The 19,051-nt window shown below is 54.0% G+C and overlaps 6 protein-coding genes across 6 annotated transcripts; 2 read left to right on the top strand and 4 right to left on the bottom strand.

Moving 5' to 3' along the window:
* Nucleotides 1–1,825: 1,825 nt before the first annotated feature.
* On the bottom strand, nt 1,826–2,980 carry BDP55DRAFT_629096 (RmlC-like cupin domain-containing protein; the record flags this gene model as incomplete). Its single annotated transcript, XM_060571978.1, has 1 exon — nt 1,826–2,980. One exon carries the CDS (start codon nt 2,978–2,980, stop codon nt 1,826–1,828), a length of 1,155 nt encoding a protein of 384 aa, XP_060432810.1.
* Nucleotides 2,981–6,564: 3,584 nt separating this feature from the next.
* On the top strand, nt 6,565–8,461 carry BDP55DRAFT_725932 (adenosine/AMP deaminase; the record flags this gene model as incomplete). The annotated part of the gene is made up of 3 exons (XM_060579069.1): nt 6,565–7,732; nt 7,783–8,179; nt 8,245–8,461. 3 exons carry the CDS (start codon nt 6,565–6,567, stop codon nt 8,459–8,461), a joined length of 1,782 nt encoding a protein of 593 aa, XP_060432809.1.
* Nucleotides 8,462–10,075: 1,614 nt separating this feature from the next.
* BDP55DRAFT_725931 (SRP40, C-terminal domain-containing protein) lies at nt 10,076–11,272 on the bottom strand (the record flags this gene model as incomplete). Its single annotated transcript, XM_060579068.1, has 1 exon — nt 10,076–11,272. One exon carries the CDS (start codon nt 11,270–11,272, stop codon nt 10,076–10,078), a length of 1,197 nt encoding a protein of 398 aa, XP_060432808.1.
* Nucleotides 11,273–12,058: 786 nt separating this feature from the next.
* On the top strand, nt 12,059–13,736 carry BDP55DRAFT_546718 (C3HC zinc finger-like-domain-containing protein; the record flags this gene model as incomplete). Its single annotated transcript, XM_060568687.1, has 3 exons — nt 12,059–12,677; nt 12,729–12,815; nt 12,865–13,736. 3 exons carry the CDS (start codon nt 12,059–12,061, stop codon nt 13,734–13,736), a joined length of 1,578 nt encoding a protein of 525 aa, XP_060432807.1.
* Nucleotides 13,737–14,113: 377 nt separating this feature from the next.
* Nucleotides 14,114–15,884, bottom strand: BDP55DRAFT_546304 (uncharacterized protein; the record flags this gene model as incomplete). Its single annotated transcript, XM_060568641.1, has 2 exons — nt 14,114–15,424; nt 15,507–15,884. 2 exons carry the CDS (start codon nt 15,882–15,884, stop codon nt 14,114–14,116), a joined length of 1,689 nt encoding a protein of 562 aa, XP_060432806.1.
* A 331-nt stretch (nt 15,885–16,215) lies between these two features.
* Nucleotides 16,216–18,379, bottom strand: BDP55DRAFT_654247 (zinc finger protein Yan). The gene is made up of 2 exons (XM_060574248.1): nt 18,030–18,379; nt 16,216–17,911 (listed from the first exon to the last, which is right to left on the bottom strand). The coding sequence occupies exons 1-2, from the start codon at nt 18,173–18,175 to the stop codon at nt 16,375–16,377; spliced, it is 1,683 nt and encodes a 560-aa protein (XP_060432805.1). The 5' UTR covers nt 18,176–18,379; the 3' UTR covers nt 16,216–16,374.
* Nucleotides 18,380–19,051: the final 672 nt, after the last annotated feature.

Raw genomic sequence — 19,051 nt, 5'->3', positions numbered from 1 at the left:
AGTAGATGTACAGGAGACTTCCTAGACGAGTTTTGAACCCAGCCCTCGGATCATGGGTGAGTATTCAGGGACGCACTTACCATCTCGCTCCTTCCCTCCTCTACATGCCTTCCTTCCTCAACCTACCTTACTTAAGGGATCTAATCATCACTCCTGTCACCAGCACCCACTCCCAAGTGTTCTATGATTCATCATTGAGCATTTGGCCGAGTGGTATCGGCTCTGACGCAGAGTCGATATAAAACAAATACTCCAATGAGGCCGTGCTGGTCCGAGGGGCGCGCTGTTCGAATCCGGACAGGGGCGTGAATTATAAGGTCAGTATCCCCCCTCCTTCCTCTAACTTTTTTCTTTAATAGCGATCAAACTAAAATTGGGCACTGAGCAGTCAGTAAAGTATTTGCGAATGGTATAGAGATTATGCTGGATGAGCCGAACTGGAAGAAAACAAATGTTGACAAAAGTTCCAAACCCGCCATCTGGAGAGTAGTTACAATCGTGATGCTACCTGACAACTAGAATTGCAACAATACCTTCTCGATCCTCAATGCAGGAAGACCAACCTGAAGATTAGTGTTTTTTGGATGAATTCCAAGATGGACCGGGATACATGGAAGAAAGGAGTGAAGCTTACCGTGAGCTCTCCAGGCCATTGCGATCACATCATTGAGCACTTCCAGTTCGGACCCTCTGATGGCGATATCGACCACACCACGAGCAAGCAGTAAATGGCCACCAACCGCAAACCAAAAGCGCCCATCTCATTTAATAAATACTATTAGATTTAACTTCTGCCTGAAGTGAAGTGGAACTGAGTCTCGTCAAGTCAACAACTCCACGGGAGGGGAGAGTGGCTGTGCACCACCCAAGCCCCTTTTCCAAAATATCGCCCCCCCTACTTACTGTAGGCAAAGAGGGAACCATTATTTTGAAACTCCATCTTAGCGTTGGAATTAATCATTAGGGATTATGGAACTTTTGATTTTCCTGTGAGGATGGTATGTCCTTGTTTGAGATGGACAAAACCAAGTTCGTTCACGGAGAGGTGGCCAGCCATAGTCTGCCTTGCTCGATGCCCTACACAAGCCTCATCGCAGGATCCACTACCATCATAGCGGCCGGTAATTTGGGTACGAGATCGGCCCCAGTCTAAGATCGTATCGTAGTTGTCGCAGATTCCGATGCGATGGGGCTGACCTAGGTAAAAAAGCCTTGCAGGAAAGTCGGTATCATGAAGCCCCCTTGACCTCTTACACGAGGTCATAATTAGCCCAGTAGGGATCACAGCCTCACCGACCTCGAGCATGACCACTGTTTAGCTAGTTGTATGAGGGCAACTGCTGATACAAGGCGTCTCAAGCTTTACACTGGATCCATCCATCCCATAGACCTCTCGGCACTTCAAAACACCGAACTACACGTTTCTTCTGGACCCAGAGGCGGTGTAACTTAGCTTCATGACTAGCAAACCTCCGTGGGCCATCTCATCATCACAAAATGGGACACCGCCACCAAAACAGCCTGGTCTAGATTGTCAAAGGGATATAATATTGTTACTATCTGAAAAAAAATTGCATATGGTACCTCGGGAGTTTTGACCACCGTCGGCCTCATGCGGCTTGTGGGCTGCTCATCCCGGGGGTATAACGAGCAGGAGAGAACAAATTTACACTAAAGAAGTAGAAAAACTGTTTGTGAGGAGGAATCCATGTACAATATCTTTTGAAAAAATGTACAACTTTTGAATGTACTGCGACAAGTCCCTGAAGTAGAGCAGAGCTAGGCTTTACCCCTGCCCCCTCCCCTAAAGCAACATCACTCTTCTTTACTGCACAGTGAACCCGGCGTCGATGGGGTACGTGGCATACGACCAAGGCACAGCGCGCTGAAGGAGCTGGTAATCGAAGCCGTCGCCGCCGCCGCTGACGTACAGGAACTTTGTGAAGGCGGCCGAGGCGGCGTAGGTGAAAGGCACGTTGGCGGGCACGAAGACGACGTCACCCTGGATCAGCGTGACGGCGTCGTACCCCTCGACGGCGACCTCGAGGGCGCCCTCCTCGAGCTGGAAGGCCAGGGGTTGGGCGAGGTTCGCCTTGGTGGCGGTCTGGTTGGAGAGCAGGGGGCTCAGGGTGACGGTGCCCATGGTGAAGTTGCTGGCCGTCTGGTTGGCCGTCGCGAAGGGGGCGACGAGGTGGTAGACGCCGCCGTCGGCGTTGAGGTACTTGGGGCCGCGGTTCTTTGCGACAAAGTTGGGGGTGACGGCGTCGGGGGCGAGGGTGTTGGACGCCGTGTGCCAGGTGCTCGCGGTCGCGCCGCCCGCGCTGCCGTTGACGAGGTCGCGGCGGGGGCTGAAGTCGAGCTGGGCGTAGACGTCAAAGGCCTCGAGGGCGGAGATGAGGGCCGGATCGGAGCCGGAGGAGGAGCCGTTGGAGGCGGCGGGGACGAACTCGGAGCCCGTGGGGGAGACGAAATCCGAGTTGGCGATGGCGATGAAGAGCTCCTCGAAGCCGCCGGGCTGGATGACACCCGTGAGCTGGGTGTCCGGGTCGGTGATCTGGAAGGTATGGACCGTGTTGTGGGGCACGGCACCGTAGTCGCCGGGGGTGAGGACGCGGGCCTGCTCGCCGGAGCTGTTGGTCTGGGCCCACAGCTGGATCTGGCCCTTTGTGCAGTAGAAGTTCTCGTAGTGGGCCTTGTGGATGTGGGGGAGGACTCCCAGGTCGGACGAGTCCGGGGCGTTGGTCTGCATCAGGGTGAAGGCGCCGGCGGAGGAGTTACCCGTGACGGAGAAGCGGTAGACCTGCTCGCCGACGGCGACGGCGCGGCCGGCTCCCTTGCGGAGGGCGTAGGGCTGCGAGGTCTCGGGGGCCTGGTCGAGAAGGAGGCTCTTTCCGGTGCTGTTGGCCTGCTGCTTGAAGGAGTGACCCTGAGGAGCCGCCGCCACGAGGGGGAGGCCTGCTGCGAGCGTTGAGAATCTCATGTTGGCGAGTTGGTGAACTTGGACTTTTGTTTACAAGTTTGTCTAACGAACGACGAGTTCCAAGATGGCACACAAGCTGGATGGACGAGCAAGGAAGGAATGAAACCATCTCAAGGGAAACAATCGGAACTTATAGCAGCATGGGAGCAAACGAACCAACGTTACGGCCGGGCATGAAGATCCTCGCTCGGTGTCCGAGCCGTTGCCCCCCTTAGGGAGACCCCATCGCGGGATTTTCACCCAGTGTAACCCTTGCCGCATGTCATTGCTTGTTCCTGATCTGAACAGGGACACCGGACTTCCAGGACGAGCTACATACTCCGCTTGTCCGCTGACTAACATGTTTCTTGTGGTGTTAACATGGAAACGGCCTTCTTCTTCGATCTAGAATGGCTCCATCTCGTACCCATTCGACCCGCTGTTCATCCCATTTGAAGAAACAAGCGCCAGGGATCGCGGGTATCTTGCATGCATGACGCAAACCAGGGCGAAGATGAGCTGAAGATAGCATCGACAAATGGAAGCACCGAAGGAGAGACCGAATGGAACCGGACACTATAACGGAGGTGGCATGTGGGTTGGCGTACGTATGTATCCCGATGATTAGAAGGAGATGTATTCCACTCGAGTATGGGTCTCAACGGGATTTGACGTACGTCTAGGCGGAATTCCCGAGGCTCCCTGTCAATTGGGAGACGCAAAGCCCCATGTCCACCATGGACGTTTTGACTCCACCCGGGAATTCCGGACTTGAGGAGCTTCACACGTCGTATTATAGGGGAGCAGCGAAGTTGTCAGGGTATCGGAGTTGAGGAGCTCGGTCAAATTATGGTGCCGTGAGCCGGCGATCCGTCAGATGCATTACTGAAAAGGAGCAGGTCTCCTCCGTACGAAGGATCGATATCGAGTGATGTTGTCTGCGTCCGAGCACCCCGGTGGCTTCAACACGGCCAAGTACACTTCGTTTCATGACCTTCCTCTTGAGGTCCTCCTGCTAGGCTTCTTCGCCAGGAATCAATCCAAGGATCATAGTCCGAGTACTTTTCCAATCCTCTTTTCCGGTGTACGGGTGTACGGCGGCGCAGCTTGGAACTTTGGAATGCTGTAACAGCACTGCGTCTTAGGCTAGGCCAGGAAATGGAAAACAGAAGAAGGTGTATTACACACAGACTTCTGCGGTCAGATCCGACAGAAGACACAGTCATGGACATTTTGTTGTCGCTCATGTTCATCAGCAACCACTCGTGAGATTCCAAGCCGGTTTACGGTCGAGCGTGGCAGTGTTCACGGGGGGCTATCCGCATTTTGTAGCAACTCGTCGCCAATCTTCGTTTGCAAGGCGTGAGGTTGACCATCACTTGACGACTTACTCTGGAGACTAAACACCAGAAAGTGATCTAAGCCACAGCACAATTGTATAGGGAGGATCGCTTGGTGCTGACCCATCTTGGTTGTCCCCGAGATCAGTCTCGCCCTGCCACTGGCAGGGGTGTAAGCTTGATACCGGTGTGATGCAGAATCGCCCATTTACCGGGCGGCGTATTGTATAAAGAAAATGTGTCAAAGAAAGGCAGGTGGCCTCACAGGATGTCCAACGTGAAGTCTTTGAGGCTTAACCCATGTGTGGAGCAATCAAGGGCAGGCGCTTGTCGATGTAAGCCACCGCTGCTGGGGGGTAAGACGGCGGGTAAGGTAAGATGAGACCGTGTGGTGACCGTTGTCGGGGCCTCCGAATCTGGCCGGATCGTACTCCGTAGCTGTTGGTATGCTGTCCGTAGGTGGACGAAGGTCTGCTAGCGGGAGCCAACGACGAAGCGCTGTACGGAGTACATGCAGCCTTGCTGCCTTGAGATAAAGTTGGCGCGGTCAAAAGGGGATTAATCGTTGTCATACCCCAACAGGGGCTGGGCATGTGTTGAAGATTCCGATTCTCTGGGATAGTGGGAATGGCTCGTGCGTAGAGCAGGTCCCGTACCGGGGCGTTTGCAGATCTCCAACGGTGTGGCTGCCATGTGAGTAGGTATGACCCCCTGTATCCCTATTGTGAAGTTCTAGAAGGGGGTCGCGTGAGGGGTGGGCGTGACGGCCTCATGGCTGAGATGTCACAATTGCAGGTTGTCGAATGTGGACGAGGTTGGCTGAGTACCTGAGGCTCCAAGGGTAAAGCAGTAGCTTGGAGGTGAAGAAGAGGCCTCGAATACCGTATTCGCTCATGGGTCGGGCAAGTTGGCTTTATTGAATAGGAAAAATAGAGAAAATTAATGATCCGGCAAAGGATAACCCTGAAAGAGGTGAAGGATGATGGGAAGCACTCCCGAGATGCCTGTTCACAATGATGGCCAAATTCTTTGTCGTTTGTGGTGAATGGCACGTGAGAAAAGGCAAATCGAAATCCCGTGAGCTCCAACAACTGTACCTGACCAGAAAGTTGAAAATGCAACCTGAATGTCTCCACCTGCCAAACGAACCTGTCAGATAGCAAGGGGAAAGATTGGCCAAACAACGAAAGTCTGGTCCTTCCGTCTTAGGTTCCAATAGGTCAAGAGAAATGGGTAGAACCAAGTCGGAAGAAGGAAGGGAATTGGGAGGAAGCTGAGGTACCTACTTACCTTAGAACGCCTGCGTGTCAGCCTGTGGAGGCCCATTCATTGGCCCAGTCGGAAGAACAAATGCGCATGTGGCTGTACTGAGCTAAGCCGAATTGGGTACGACTTTCTCGTCTAGTTGGGTGTACCTAAGGTAGGCAGCTCCCTCCTGCCCCTCACTCATTGTGGGAGTTTCTCCCAGCCCGCCAGATTCACGGTCACTCCCAGCCCACCTTACGTACCTCCATCCATCTGTGCCGTCTCTTTGGGTCTGGGTCGCAGCATTGCCAGCCTGCCACTGCCTGGTCTAGGATCTCGTAGTCGGTAGGAGCGCTCACCTTTGAATGGTGGTGGTTCCAGCTGAGCTGGAAACCGCCGCATGTCACTTTCCTTACCTCCTCACACCTGGCTTGACATAGAAGCTGCGCTTACCTGAGGCCAAGCATGAGATCTCCTCCGAGCTAAAGGTACAGCCGGGCGCTTGTTGGTACCGCAGACAAACGTACCCTCTTACTACTTTGCTTGTCATCGCACTACCTCACCAGGATAGACATTTTCCACTTCCCAAGACTCAATAGAGGGGATTGAAAAAGGACCCATGATGATCGTCAGAGCTGCCGAGGAGCTTTGCACATTCAATTAAATTGACTTTCGTCTCCCTGCGATCGTGGATCCTCGAAACACGGCGATAGAACATCCCGACAAAGCAACACCTGCCTCTCGTGTACCGCCGATTCACTGCCTGGCCGAATTTCTGCCATCCCAGCTTTACCCGGCAGCGCACTTCAAAGAACGTCTTCTTTATTCACTTCTCCCTACAGTCTCATGGGCAGCCTGTGCTCAAACATTGAAAAGGACGATGCACCTGGCGAAAAGGTTGGTCAGGGTAGAAGGGACACCAATGCCAATACCATCACACGACTCTCATCCAAAAGGCTGCGGAAGCTTCGACGTCTCAACCATCACACTCATCACCACAGACACCAAGAAGACATAGACATGGCCCAACATATGATCCAAGCTCACGATAACGTCTTCGATGCCGTCATCAGCAACGTCTTCGAGATGACCGGCAATCGCACCGCCATTAAGGGTCGGGTAAATACCATACTCGATCAACCCCCCGGCCCAACCTTTGATACAGAAGCCGATTACGTTCGCCAAAGAGAGGAGATCTTGAAGCGCGAGAATACATTATCATTTGATTTCCGCGCAAAGACACTGGCATCAAACAAGGAGCAGAAGGCTAACGCCATCATTCAAAAACTCAAGATAAAGGACAAGGAGGAGGTTTATGACCAGGCTGAGCCAAGGCAAGGACGGGGTGGTCAGAATCATCCGCGGTTTGCTGCTGACCATTTCTTGTCAAACGTCGACTTGATCAACCAGACGAGCCTATTCCGAGTCGCCGTCAAGATGCCAAAGGGAGCACATCTCCATATCCATTTCAACGCTTGCCTGCAGCCTCATGTGTTGTTGGGCATCGCCGCGACCATGTCCCGCATGTTTATCAATAGCGATTTGTCCTTGGCGCCGAGCGCCGCAAAGACTAACCTTCAACGTTGTGAAATCCAGTTTTCCATCTTAGCGGCTGGAAAGGAGAAGGGCAATGAGGGAAACCTCTTCGATGCCGATTACGCCGACAACAAGGACCGGCCAAGGCAAATGATGAAATACTCAGATTTCATCCTCCAATTTCCTGAACACTACAACGGCATGAAGGCTGAGGAGTGGCTCACAACAAAACTTGTCTTCCACGAGGATGAAGCACACAACGAGCTTCAAACAGTCCAGGGAGCATGGGAGAAGTTCAACGGCCGGACACGGATGATGAAGGGACTCTTCAACTATGAGAAGGCCTACAGAGAATACACACGAGGCATTCTTGAAGATTTTGTCCGCGACAACATTCAGTATGCCGAGATTCGGCCTAACTTCATGAAGACAAATCAACTCTGGAGCAACGACGGTACGCAGCAAATCGGCAACGAAGGTATCATGGAGATAATTATCGACGAGTACGAAAGGTTTCAGAAGGAGACCAAAGACTACTTTGGCGGGCTGAAGGTCATCTACTGCACCCCTAGGTCCTTTCCCAAGGAGACGGTGGCATTTGCCCTCGATGAGTGTTTCAGGTTCAAGCAAAAATGGCCCGAGTGGATTGCTGGTGAGTTAATGAACGCATACATCTTGTCAGCAGACAACTAACGAGAACAGGATTCGATCTGGTTGGCGAAGAATCACAGGGTCACCCTTTACGATATTTCATAGAAGAATTCCTCGCCTTCAGGAAGAAATGCGAAGAAGCTATTCCTAAAGTCGATATTCCATTCCTCTTTCACTGCGGAGAGACAACAGATATTGGCAACGAGACGGACGGCAATCTTGTAGATGCCCTTTTGCTCAACTCAAAGCGCATCGGCCACGGGTTTGCTCTGGCCAGGCACCCTTATATCATGGAGCATATGAAGAAAAGGGGTATCTGCCTTGAGGTGTGCCCAATTTCCAACGAGGAGCTTGGTCTCACACCCCGAATTACGGGCCACTCAATGTACAATTTGCTCGCCAACAACGTACACTGCACATTAAACTCGGACAACGGAACAATATTCAGGTATGTATATTGCTTACTCGGAAGCGGGCCACCATATAGCAAGAAGCTAACCAGTAACCACGCAGATCAACTCTTTCACATGATTTCTATCAAGCGATGGTGGGTAAGACGGACATGACCTTGTACGGCTGGCGACAGCTCATTGAGTGGAGTCTTGAGCACTCTTGCATGTCAAAAGGCGAGCTCAAGAAAGTGCGGGAGGAATGGGAGAAACGTTGGGGGAAGTTTTTGGACTGGATTCTTGCTGAGTTCAAGGAGTTGCACCCAGAAACCTCAAAATAGAGACCTGGCTGGAGCCTATGTGTTCTTTGCCCGGCTTTTCCTTGGTCTATGTTGAGAGATACCATGAGACAGAGATAGGGAAGGTTTTAGAAGATTCAACGATGAATGTCTTGATGAATATTGAAAAAGCAATACTATTCATGCCTGTATCAAAACTGGCAAATGAAGTTGGCTCTTGCGCCGTCCGTTGGAAACGTAGAGCAGATTGCGATAATGCCGACAATCCGAAAAGAGCGAAGCAATCGCATAACATGCCCCGAGGCCAGAAGATACGACCTTTCACCTCTACAGCAAGTGTAGACCCTGATTTCCTGTGACCCGCCATATCATTTGCACCTATTGCGTCCTTCATACAACGAATTTCAAACTTGGGGGGGCCGCATCGTGGGTGTGAACAGTCTTGGCGTCAGCCGCGACAACGGGCCGTTCCTCTTTCTCTTTAACTCTCTTTCGCCACCCAATTCGTGTCTTCCAAATTTGGGTATGTGAGTAAACACTTACTTCCTAACGATCTCTCGGCCGAGTCCTCGTTTCTTTGATATCAAACTCAACCTTCAACTTGGGCTAGGGTTTGGTGCCAGCCCGGAATTAGGCTTTTAAGGTTAGTTGGCAGTGGGCCAGTCCCCCCCGCCATCCATTCGATGATACCCCTCCTCCCCCTCTCCTCCCCTCGCCTCCCCTCTGCCCAGCCAAGAACCAGCCGCCGCGGAAGCCAAACCGATACTTACCGGGACCTCTCTTGCGCGAAGCCTTACCTGGGTGCCTGGGCAGTTCTTCTCTGGTCCCCCACTCGTTCATCTCATCTCATCTCTGTGTGTCTCTCTCTCGTATCCTAGACCATTCCCCTCAGCAACCCCCCCCCCCCCCGGCGGCGAGCCTGCTATTCGGACATTGGAAGCTACTACCACGAGGACGCAATGGTGAGATGGTGAATACTTCGCTTTGGTATCGAGAAAGACACTCAATGGCCCAATGCTTCGAGGCGGAGGATACCGGCACGGTTACCTACCGAACATCGATCAGGCTGTAGCCTTGGCTTATTATCTCAGCCCACTGCGCCACCGGACCTCTGTGTCACCAATCTCAGCCTGATCTGTGTGAGGGGTACTTTGCCGGTCCAACGAGTGTTCAAACTATGTCTGTTATCCGATACCTGGAAAGTGTACATTACAGTCAAGTACCTCCCCGGGTGCCTTTAACTCGGGGTCTTCTAGTACTACATTCGCTGACTGCTTACCCCGAATGCTAGCAGAAGAAGACCCCAAGGGGACACTTGGGATGAGACATATAAAGGAAGCGTTGAAGATGTAAAAACGTTTGATTTCTATCTACACGGCAAACGTTGCGCGGGGGCTGATCTCGAGTCTGGTGATTATGCCGCGTACCCAGCTCTCTCTCTCTCTCTCTCTTGTCTTTCTCATCCTCTCGCGAGAAACAACCGTCATGCTTTGTGGCTAACTAATAAACGCAATGCCAAAGTGAACCGACCCTCCCTCCCCTTTTTCATTTCACCAAAAAACCAGGACGCAAAAAGTTGACTTCTTATTTTCGGAATCCCAAAACTCCAAGAACCGAACGTATGTGTGTCATCAAGAAACTGGCTGCAAGCGGACCCTAGTCGAACTTGATGCCCTTCTTGCTGGAGATATCGATCAGACCACCGCGGTAGCTGCCGCGCTTCTTCTTGTTCTTCTCCTTGGTGAAGCCCTTGCCCTTGGTGACGATGAGATCCTCGTGGGCGCGCTGCGAATAGTCGTTGGGAACGTACTCGTTGCTGGCGAAGCGGGGGTCGACGTTGACGACGTCGGGGATGCGGGAGAAGGGCTTGTTGGGCACATGCTTCTCCTTGACGTTCTTGCCGCCGCGGTTGTTGGCGCGGTAGGTCATGGGGTCGGGGGGCAGAGGCGGGTCGGCGGCCGTGGAGGTCTCGGGCTTGAGCTCGGGGGACGTCTTCTCGAGGGTTGCGGAGGACAGGGAGGCGCTGTCGGTTGATGCCTTTTCCTTGTTGGTCTTCTTGGCCTTCTTCTTGGTGTCTTCGTCAGAGTCGGAATCCGAGTCGGAAGAGGAAGACGAGGAGTCAGAGTCGGAGCCGGATTCGGGAAGTGGCACCTTTGCGGCCTCGGAACCGTCAGAGTCGGAGTCGCTGTCGGAAGAGTCCGAGTCGGAGGAGGAGTCAGATTCGCTGGAGCTGTCCGAGCTGGAGTCGGAGGAAGAGGAGTCGGAGGAGGAGCTGCTGTCGTCCTTCTTGACCCTCTGCTTCTTGGCCTTGGGGGCCTCATCCTCAGAGCTGGAGTCGTCGGAAGAGGAGTCGCTGTCGCTGCTGCTGCTGCTGCTATCACTGCTGCTGCTGTCGGACTCGGGCGCCTTTCGCTTCAGGCTCTGCTTGGGCTTAGGCTTGGGCTTCTCATCTTCGCTCTCGCTGTCGCTGCTGGAGTCGGAATCGGAGCTAGAGCTGGAGCTGGAGCTGGAGCTGCTGTCGCTATCGCTGTCGGCCGCAGCTGCATCGGCCATGTCGACATCCTCACTAGAGCTGCTGTCGCTAGAGCTCTCGCTGGTGGCCGGAGCGGTGGAAGAAGTCTGCCAGGTCTGGAAGACGGTGACCAGGTTGGGCTGGGTTGCCTCCTTCTTGGAAGGCTTCCAGCCGCTCTTGGTGCGCTGTTTCTGGAAGGCCTCGTGGGCGGAGGTGAAGGCGTTCTCGGAGAGGAAGGAGCCGACGAGGTCCATCAATTGGGCGGGAGGAGCCTGCTTGGTGGAGGTGGCCCCGGCCTTGACCTTCTTCTCTGACATCTTTTCCGCCTTGACCTTGGCCATCTTGTCTGGTTGTGTTGTCGCGGAGGCCGTAGGGGTGCTTGTGTTGTTGGCTTTTGTGGAATTGTTGGAAAATAACCAAGATGGAGGCGCAGACATGTGTATTGGGCCAGAAGGTGGCTTTAACACTTTGCAATGGCAAGAAGGAGAAGAAAAGTAAGTGGAGGTTGAAAGAGCCGGCGAGTCGCAAATTCCTCGGTGAGAGTGGAATCGTCTTGGGTCTTCCCTCACCTGGGAAAATTTCTGTGGGATCTCTGCGCCGGCGGATCGGTGTCTCCAAATTTTTAGTGCCAGGATCCCTGCTCGCAACTTTTTTTTCCTTCCCGCCCTTTCACTTTTGCAAAAAGTTCTTATCTTATCGGTGGATATCTATCAATCTGGTTTATGCATCTATGCAGTAAGCCACCAGTGGTAACCCGTTGCCACGCCTCGTGCTTTAGCGCTTGCATCCAAACGACAGGGGTGGCCAGCTCATTGCCCGATCAGCAGCTGCCCGTTTGTTGACTTTCGCATAGCTGGGCGCCTAGGCTTCAACTAGCGACCGAGCGCCATCCTCTTCCTAGGAAATCCATTCGATGGTGCAGCATATCGTAAATGACGAAGGACTCTGACTGAAAGCCTCTCTAAAGCCCAAACAACCGAGTTTGAGCTCCCTTAAGAAACCCGACCGCGCGACCTCCTGCGCCTCCGTCTTCTTCCCAGTCCTTTGATCTTCGCGCCTGGGGTCAGGTCAGATCAGACATCTTTCCTACATCCACCACCCCGGTTACATCGAAACACGCAGCAACAATGAACGCTACCAAACGAAAGTTCAACGCCCTTATCCAGGGTATGGGCAGATCCTCCGCATCTACGAAATCGAACGACACTACGAGCTTGCCCTCCGAATCCCCTCGTCCATCGACGACTTCCCTCCAGCCCTCCAACACGAATTCCACAAACACGAACACAACGGCCGATACCTCTGCAAAACCGAGCATGTCGATTGAAGAGGACATCTTGTTGAAGCGACGGCGCCTGCAAGCACTGACAGAGAAGAATGCCGCTACAATCAACAGCTCCCCTTCGATTCGTGCCACGGGAGCAGGTGCATCGACGACCTTCTCCAACGTGTCGCTGAAGAAGTGGGTTCCAAGGTCTGCCAACGTGACGGAAGTCAAGCACGCCCCGAAATTTGCACCTAGCGACCGGAACGAGCTCCTGAAGAGACTAGCATCGTTCCAGGAGATCACGGACTGGACACCAAAACCCGATGCAGTGAACGAGGTCGAATGGGCGAAGAGAGGATGGGTATGCCAGGGCAAGGATCGTGTGCGGTGCACGCTCTGTAATAAGGAGCTCGTTGTGAAGCTGAACAAACGCGAAGTCGATGGCAAGGAGGTACCTGTCCTTGTGGCGTCGGATGTCGGTAGGTTCATGGTCGCCAGTCCTCGTCTCTACTCAGAACTGATTGGTGAAGCAGAGGAAGCGCTAGTAGAAAAATACTCCGATCTCATTGTCACGGCACATCTAGAGGAATGCTTGTGGAGAAAACAGGGGTGTGATAGTGAGTTTGTACAGACCCTTCTGACGAAACGAAGAGCTAACTTTTCTAGATTCGCTACTCCGGCTATCTCTAACGAATGCCAAAATCAGCATGGAGGCTTTGCGGACACGCTACGATGAGCTCTGTGCAAGGAAACCCTTCCTTCCCTATGAGTTCAACTTGAGGCTGCCCGAGGGTCTCAATATCGACAACGTTCTCACCCAGCTGCCGGAAGACTTCTTCACAAGCCCACCGCCAACCAAGGACTCTCCAGATCCAAAGGAGCCAAACAGAGTCGCTTTGGCCCTGGCGATGATGGGATGGCAGGGCCTCACGAACCCCCGAATTGGCGCAGTGCCAAATTCGGCATCGTGCCACACCTGCTTGCGACGTCTCGGTCTATGGATGTTCAAGAGTAAAGAGGTCAGCGCCGACGGCGAGATCCTCGTTCCCGCGCCAATGGACCATCTCGACCCGGCCAAAGAGCATCGTTTCTTCTGTCCTTGGAAGAATCCTGTGGCGCAACGTCTGGGTAGCGCCAAGCCCGGGTCAGACACGGGTCTGGCGGCTTGGAAGTTGCTGACGCAGGTGCTGAAGAATGATGCTTACCTTCGCGGAGCGCTCGAGGACCGGCCGAAGAATAGGTCGACGTGGCATAATAGAGGCGCCTCGGTGCCTTCGACGCCGGTTCGTAGAGGCGCTGCGGCGCCGTCGACACCAGGGGGTTACGACTCACCGAGCGCTGCTACCGAGCCAGCAGGCGACGAGGACGAACAGTCGAGAGAAGCCAAGGACAAAGAACGTTGGGCGCGTCTGAGGAGGGTGAAGAGTTTGTTCGAGTCGAAGAACGCGAAGAAAATTCGCCGGCAGCTTAGCAGGCCGGGCACGGCTCGCTCGACCGTTTCGGGTGTGGGAGGAGACAAGGAAAAGGAGAAGGAATAATTGCGGATCACCAGTCTGCACTTTTTTCCGAGTCACTCACTTGAGATTTCATTCTGGAACGGAGGAAATGAGGAGTTCTTGACGGATATCACACGGCCAACGAAGGCCTATTTTTGCAATTTCTTTTTAGCTAGAATACCCATATGATGGAACTTGTCTGTAGCGTTGGTTCATCAATGGGGTCTCCCGCAGTTTTCGAGTGAACTACTTCACCTTGATATCATTGCTGGACATCCCATTTCCGCCGCGACTCATATTTCTGTGCATGCCTTACGATGAGTTGCATTGCTCTCTAGAGGGTATCTCTCTTCTTTGAATAACTGATCACACTATTTTACATACATGGTCGTACAAAAAGCCTCCTGTCCTCCGCTCGCTCACGAAGACCAGTCCCCAAACTTCTTCTCCAGCTCCTCAAACGAAACCACATCCCCAGACCACGCTGCCGGATCGCTCTCCAAAGCCTTACCCGGCTCCAACCTCGTCTTCTCGCCCTCATCAACTACTCCTCCCTCCTCCCGTGCCCTTTGAGACTTCTTCTTCGCCAATGCCTTGGCCACCACCTTGGCCTTCTCCGGCGCAACAAACTCCCTCACCCCCGCCAACTCAAGAACCCCCATCCTCACACCCGCCATCCCCGCCGCACCGCTCCTCGTTCCATCATCCACCTTCCAGCTCTTATCGCCGCGCTCCATCCGCGCCGCGGTGATGTACACCCTCTTCACCCAGCCATCCCACCCCGTCCGCGCAAAGCACCGCTCCGCCTCGCGTAACCGCTGCGCGATGCCCCCCTCTTCGCGCGCTTTGCGGGAGAGCGCTTTATCCATTTTCGTAAAGACGAGCATCACGGGGCGGCCGGCGTCGGATAGGAGTTTTACGATTTGGGCGTCCTTTTCCGAGACTTTCTTCTCGGACGACAGGAGGAGGATGATGCCGCGGAGCATGGTGCGCTTGTTGATGTATTCGACGATTTCGTGGCCCCATTCTTCGTGGGAGGCGTAGCCGTAGCCTGGGGTGTCGACGAGGATTATGCCGTGTTCTGGTTTCTCTTCCTTTGTGGCGCCACCACTACCGCCCTCGGCTGAAGAGGGGGAGGCGACTGGTTTCCGAAAGGGAAGGCCCGTCAGCGGCCCCACGCCGTAGGCATTCATGGAGACCGTCTTGCCCGCGCGGTCGCTTATTTTGGCGAGCGACGCCGCGCCAGTAAGAGCGTTGATGAAGGATGATTTCCCGCAGTTGCTGGCGCCGACGACGCAGATCTCGGGGGTGGTGGTGTTGAGCGGGTGGTGTTTGAGGCGAAAGGCCGAGTACAGGAACGTCGCGGGCGGAGACAAGAAGAAGCGCGCGGCGAGGGCGTGCGGGAGGATGTCGTCGTTGGCGATGGGGTCTGCGACGATGGTGCCGCCGTCGCCTTGGAGTTCGATTTCAGGGGCCGGTGGGGGCGGTCTTCGGGCTAGGCGGAGGTCCTTTTCTGAGATTTGGATCGCTGCTTTGATGGACTCTGGGCTTGCGATCATGGTTGCGTCGCGGTTTCTTCGGGATGGAGGTTCGGGTCTTGGCGGTTTGGGTTGGCGGATGGGTTGCTGGTGTTCTTTTGATCTCTTTGGGGGGATGAAGTAGAGGGATCTGGATTCCCAGACGTCCTTGTGATTGCTGATCTTGTCCAGTTCTTCTTGGGATAGTTTTGGCTGGCGGGATGGTTAGTACAGACCTTCCAACTATGAACTCCTCCTTTTTGGAGGGGGTAGAACTGAGGTTGTTTCAACTCACCATCAGTACAAAACCGCCGCCTTTCCTCTTAGGTGCCGGCGGTCCGTCGTCCTTGGATAGTCTTCTTGGCCGGGGAGGGCTCCTCCTGGGCAGTGACGCTGAAAACCTCTCACCCCGCCCACGATCATTACGGGGCGCATCTCTAGAATTTCTTGAGATGAAATCGCCGCCGGGTCGTCTGTCGGGTGCGCCTCCTGACCGCGGAGACGGCGAAGGCCTGGTGCTAGACCGGCCGCCGCGCTGGTCCTCTTTTTCCCCCGACCGAGCAGTCTTCCCGTTGTCGAATTCTTCCAGTCGTCTTGGGTGTTTCCGTCCATCATACCAGCCGTCGGCATCGGGTTGGGGAAGCCATGAGTTGTAAGTCGGCCTACTGCTCATCCATCGCTGCGGCGTCAGGAGCGGCCGCCGAGCGAGGGCACGACAGTTAAAGATGTGTTTCAACATTTTAGAAGCCAAACATGGGAACTAGATTGTTGTTTTGAAAATGTGACATTCATTGCCACTGGTGTTGAATTACGATTGCAGATGAGCAAGCTCTCAGGAGGTGATGAGCGTATGTGAAGGTCCGAATTTGCCTGGGATTATGCAACAAACGGTTATTGACGTTTCATTACATGCATAGCCAGTAGCAAACCCCCACAACAGCCACCACTACAGTAATGACTTGTCGCAATTAACATCACCTCACTTCACAGTCACAGCGATCTTACGGCAGTAATAGCCTCTATTTTGATTCTACCTTCCCTATGTATGGGTCATCAAAGCTTCGTCATGCATGCCTATTCCTTTGAAGGTTCGATGTAATTGAGCAAAAAAAGAAATCAATCCGTCCAACGCCTTGTTCATCCAGACACCATTGGCGAGTTGATCAACCACCGGCCTGGTAGCGGTAGTAGAAAGTCTTCTGGTTGTTCAACTTCTCCCCGACCTTGTAATCGTAGCGCTTCTGGTGACGGGTGGCGGTACTCCGGCCTCTGATCTCTTCCTCTCTGACAACGCGCTTCTGCTTGTCAGTCGCACCAGCCATGCCTGCAGCGTCTCTACGAGCGACGGCACGGTTGCGAGTCTTGCGGTCGCCGGTCGTGGCAACCTCTCTACCATCGACATCCATCTCATCGCCAGAGCCAGCCTCGATGGCCAGACGCTCGGCGCGCTCCTCCTCGGTGGGGTAGTTGTGCAGGTTCTGTCTGAAGTATCGATTGTGAGAGCGGTGACCAACCGCCTTGCCGGAGGGCAAGTGCAGCTCGTATTCGTCATAGAAGACAGCGCGAGTGTGCTTGTGGGCGTGGGAGTGCCAGCCATCGGCCTGGTGGCGGGCACGCGGATCGTTGGTGGAGTGGTGAGGGTGCTTGTCGAGGCGCTCGAACTGTTCGTACTTGCCGTCCGCAGTGAAGGCCGTCAACTCATCCGAGTCCAGTGAAGAGGCCGAGCTGTCCGTCTCCCAGCCATCATCTCCACCCTGCTCAACCTCCTCTCCGTCCTCTCCAACCAACTTGGTCGGGCGCTTCAGACCCAACTTGGCTCCACCATTCTCATCGGCCTCCTCTTCCTCCTCATCTGACTCCTCGCCATCAGAGTAGGTGCTTCGGAAGTCGTAGAAGTCGCCAATATCCAGCTGAACCTCCTCCGTATCGTAGGGAATCTTGCAATGACCCTTGTCACGCATGTGAGTCTGCACAGCAAAGGCCGTCTTCTTGGTCTTGAAGCAGTACAGGCACTGGTGACCATCGTGAACGCGCTCCTGCAGATGCTGAAGCAAGCCGTCCAGGTCAACAAGGTACTGCTTCTCGGGGATGAACATGTCGTGGAATCGCTCCATGTGGTTGGCGTTGAGCGAAACGCTAGGCGACTCGTAGTTGCAGAAGAGGCAGGACTTGATGGTCCAGGCGATCTCTGGCTTGGAGGACTGCACAGGGGTTGCAGATTCGGAATCGCGGTTCATGGAAACATCATCACGCTGGCCCTGAGCAGAGAGGTGAGGGTTGGAGGGGCGCTTGACGGGCGAGGGGCGCTCGTCGTGGGACTCGTGGATGTTGGCCTTCTTGAGACCCTCGACGACCTGAGTGAATTCCTCCTCGGCTTCGGAGTCCAACTCGCTTTCCTTGTCGACGGCGATGGGCTCACCGAGGGAGAAGGTGGAGCTCATGACGGAGCTGGCATCATCGGCGACACCACCCTTGCGTCTAGCAATAGCAGCGACACGGACCTTGTGCTTCTGGCTCGTCAAGTGGTTCTGGTAGGCGTTCTCGCTCGAGTACGACTTCTGGCAGGCGTCGCAGGAGCGCTCGAAGAGGGCCTTCTCTGCCTCGGCGGTCTGGACAGCGCGAGCCTGAAGGACCTTTTCGTTGAAGACCTCGGAGGCGATGGGAGGGAGAGAGGCGACTCTGCGCTTGAGGTTGTATCGGCTGGGTAGATGATGTCAGTCAGTTGGTCTGAGCGGAACACAGCGGAAACAAGACGAAAAGTTGAGCCCAGAAAACAGAGGGAATGACTCTAGGAAGGAGTCAAATGAGAGTAACATACTGCCAGTCGCTCTTCATGTGGCCTCGTTGAAGATCGATGTTTCGGTAGGCAACAGAGCAAGTGTTGCAGGTGTAGGGGTGGGAAGCCGCCGTCGCCCCTCCATTTGCAGGAACAACGCCGAGGGCGGCAACATCGACGCTCGCCATGGTGAGTGTCGTGTGCAAAAGTAGTGATTGTTGCTTGATTTTTGTCTCAGAGGTTGGTTGAGTATGTGTTGGATTGTTTGGAATAGGGAGTTCGGTTGCGCGCAAAGGTGAATTTGCAGGATGCGCAAAAGAAAGGGAAGTGAAGGAGGCAAAAGATGGGCGTCCCTCTGTGTGCAGTGCGTCAAAGTCTGGCGGGATGGAGGGGAAAATGATTTTAAAAGGGAAAATTCGCAAGGGCTTTAGTGGGTTAGGCGGGGGTTTGGAAGGACGTGATAGGCACGTCACTTGCAGTCTAGGGCCCTTGGGCTGGGCTGTCCCTCAGAGGCTGTACCACTGGGACGCCTCGAAATTTCCCTTACCTTAGCACGTTCCTGGCAGTTGCTGCCCTGTCAAGTGGGGGCCTGTACACTCATTCTCTCCTTCCCGAAGCACCGGACATGCAAAGAACCTGGACTGAGAAGCCTCACTCTTTCTTTTTTGGCTTTTTTGGCTTCTGTCTTGTTCTTTCTTGCCGGCTGACATATCATAGAAGATGACGGGAAGCAGGTTGCATGGACCGGAAGGGGGCAAACTGTCACCTCAAGCACCAGCAAGTCTACCTGTCACCGTTTTGGGGAAGAGGTCGCCGTCCCGCGTCTTTTGAGTTAAACCTACTTGATGGAAACAGGTACCTACCTACCTTCATAGAACGTACCTAGGTATCTTTCTCTGCACCATCGCAGAGGTCTGTAGGCGCTTGGGCTTGCGCCTTACCGCAAACCTCGATTTGGGCATCTTGATGAATAACAGCAAACTTGAGGCCCAATCAGTAAGGATACTGGGACATGACCCAGCCAGAAAATACACATACACATCTTTGACTAAATACCAAGGAAA

This window comes from Colletotrichum godetiae, assembly GCF_030913485.1.
Source record: "Colletotrichum godetiae strain CBS 193.32 chromosome Unknown BDP55scaffold_9, whole genome shotgun sequence".
NCBI classification, from domain to species: Eukaryota; Fungi; Ascomycota; class Sordariomycetes; order Glomerellales; family Glomerellaceae; genus Colletotrichum; species Colletotrichum godetiae.
Note: the sequence above shows the minus strand (reverse complement) of the source record. Positions and strands in the feature narration are given on the sequence as shown.

Coding starts and splice junctions, on each gene's coding strand:
- BDP55DRAFT_654247 (XM_060574248.1), bottom strand. CDS start 18,175: ATGGCGAGCGTCGATGTTGCCGCCCTCGGCGTTGTTCCTGCAAATGGA. Junction 17,912..18,029: donor CACATGAAGAGCGACTGGCA/GTATGTTACTCT, acceptor TCATCTACCCAG/CCGATACAACCTCAAGCGCA.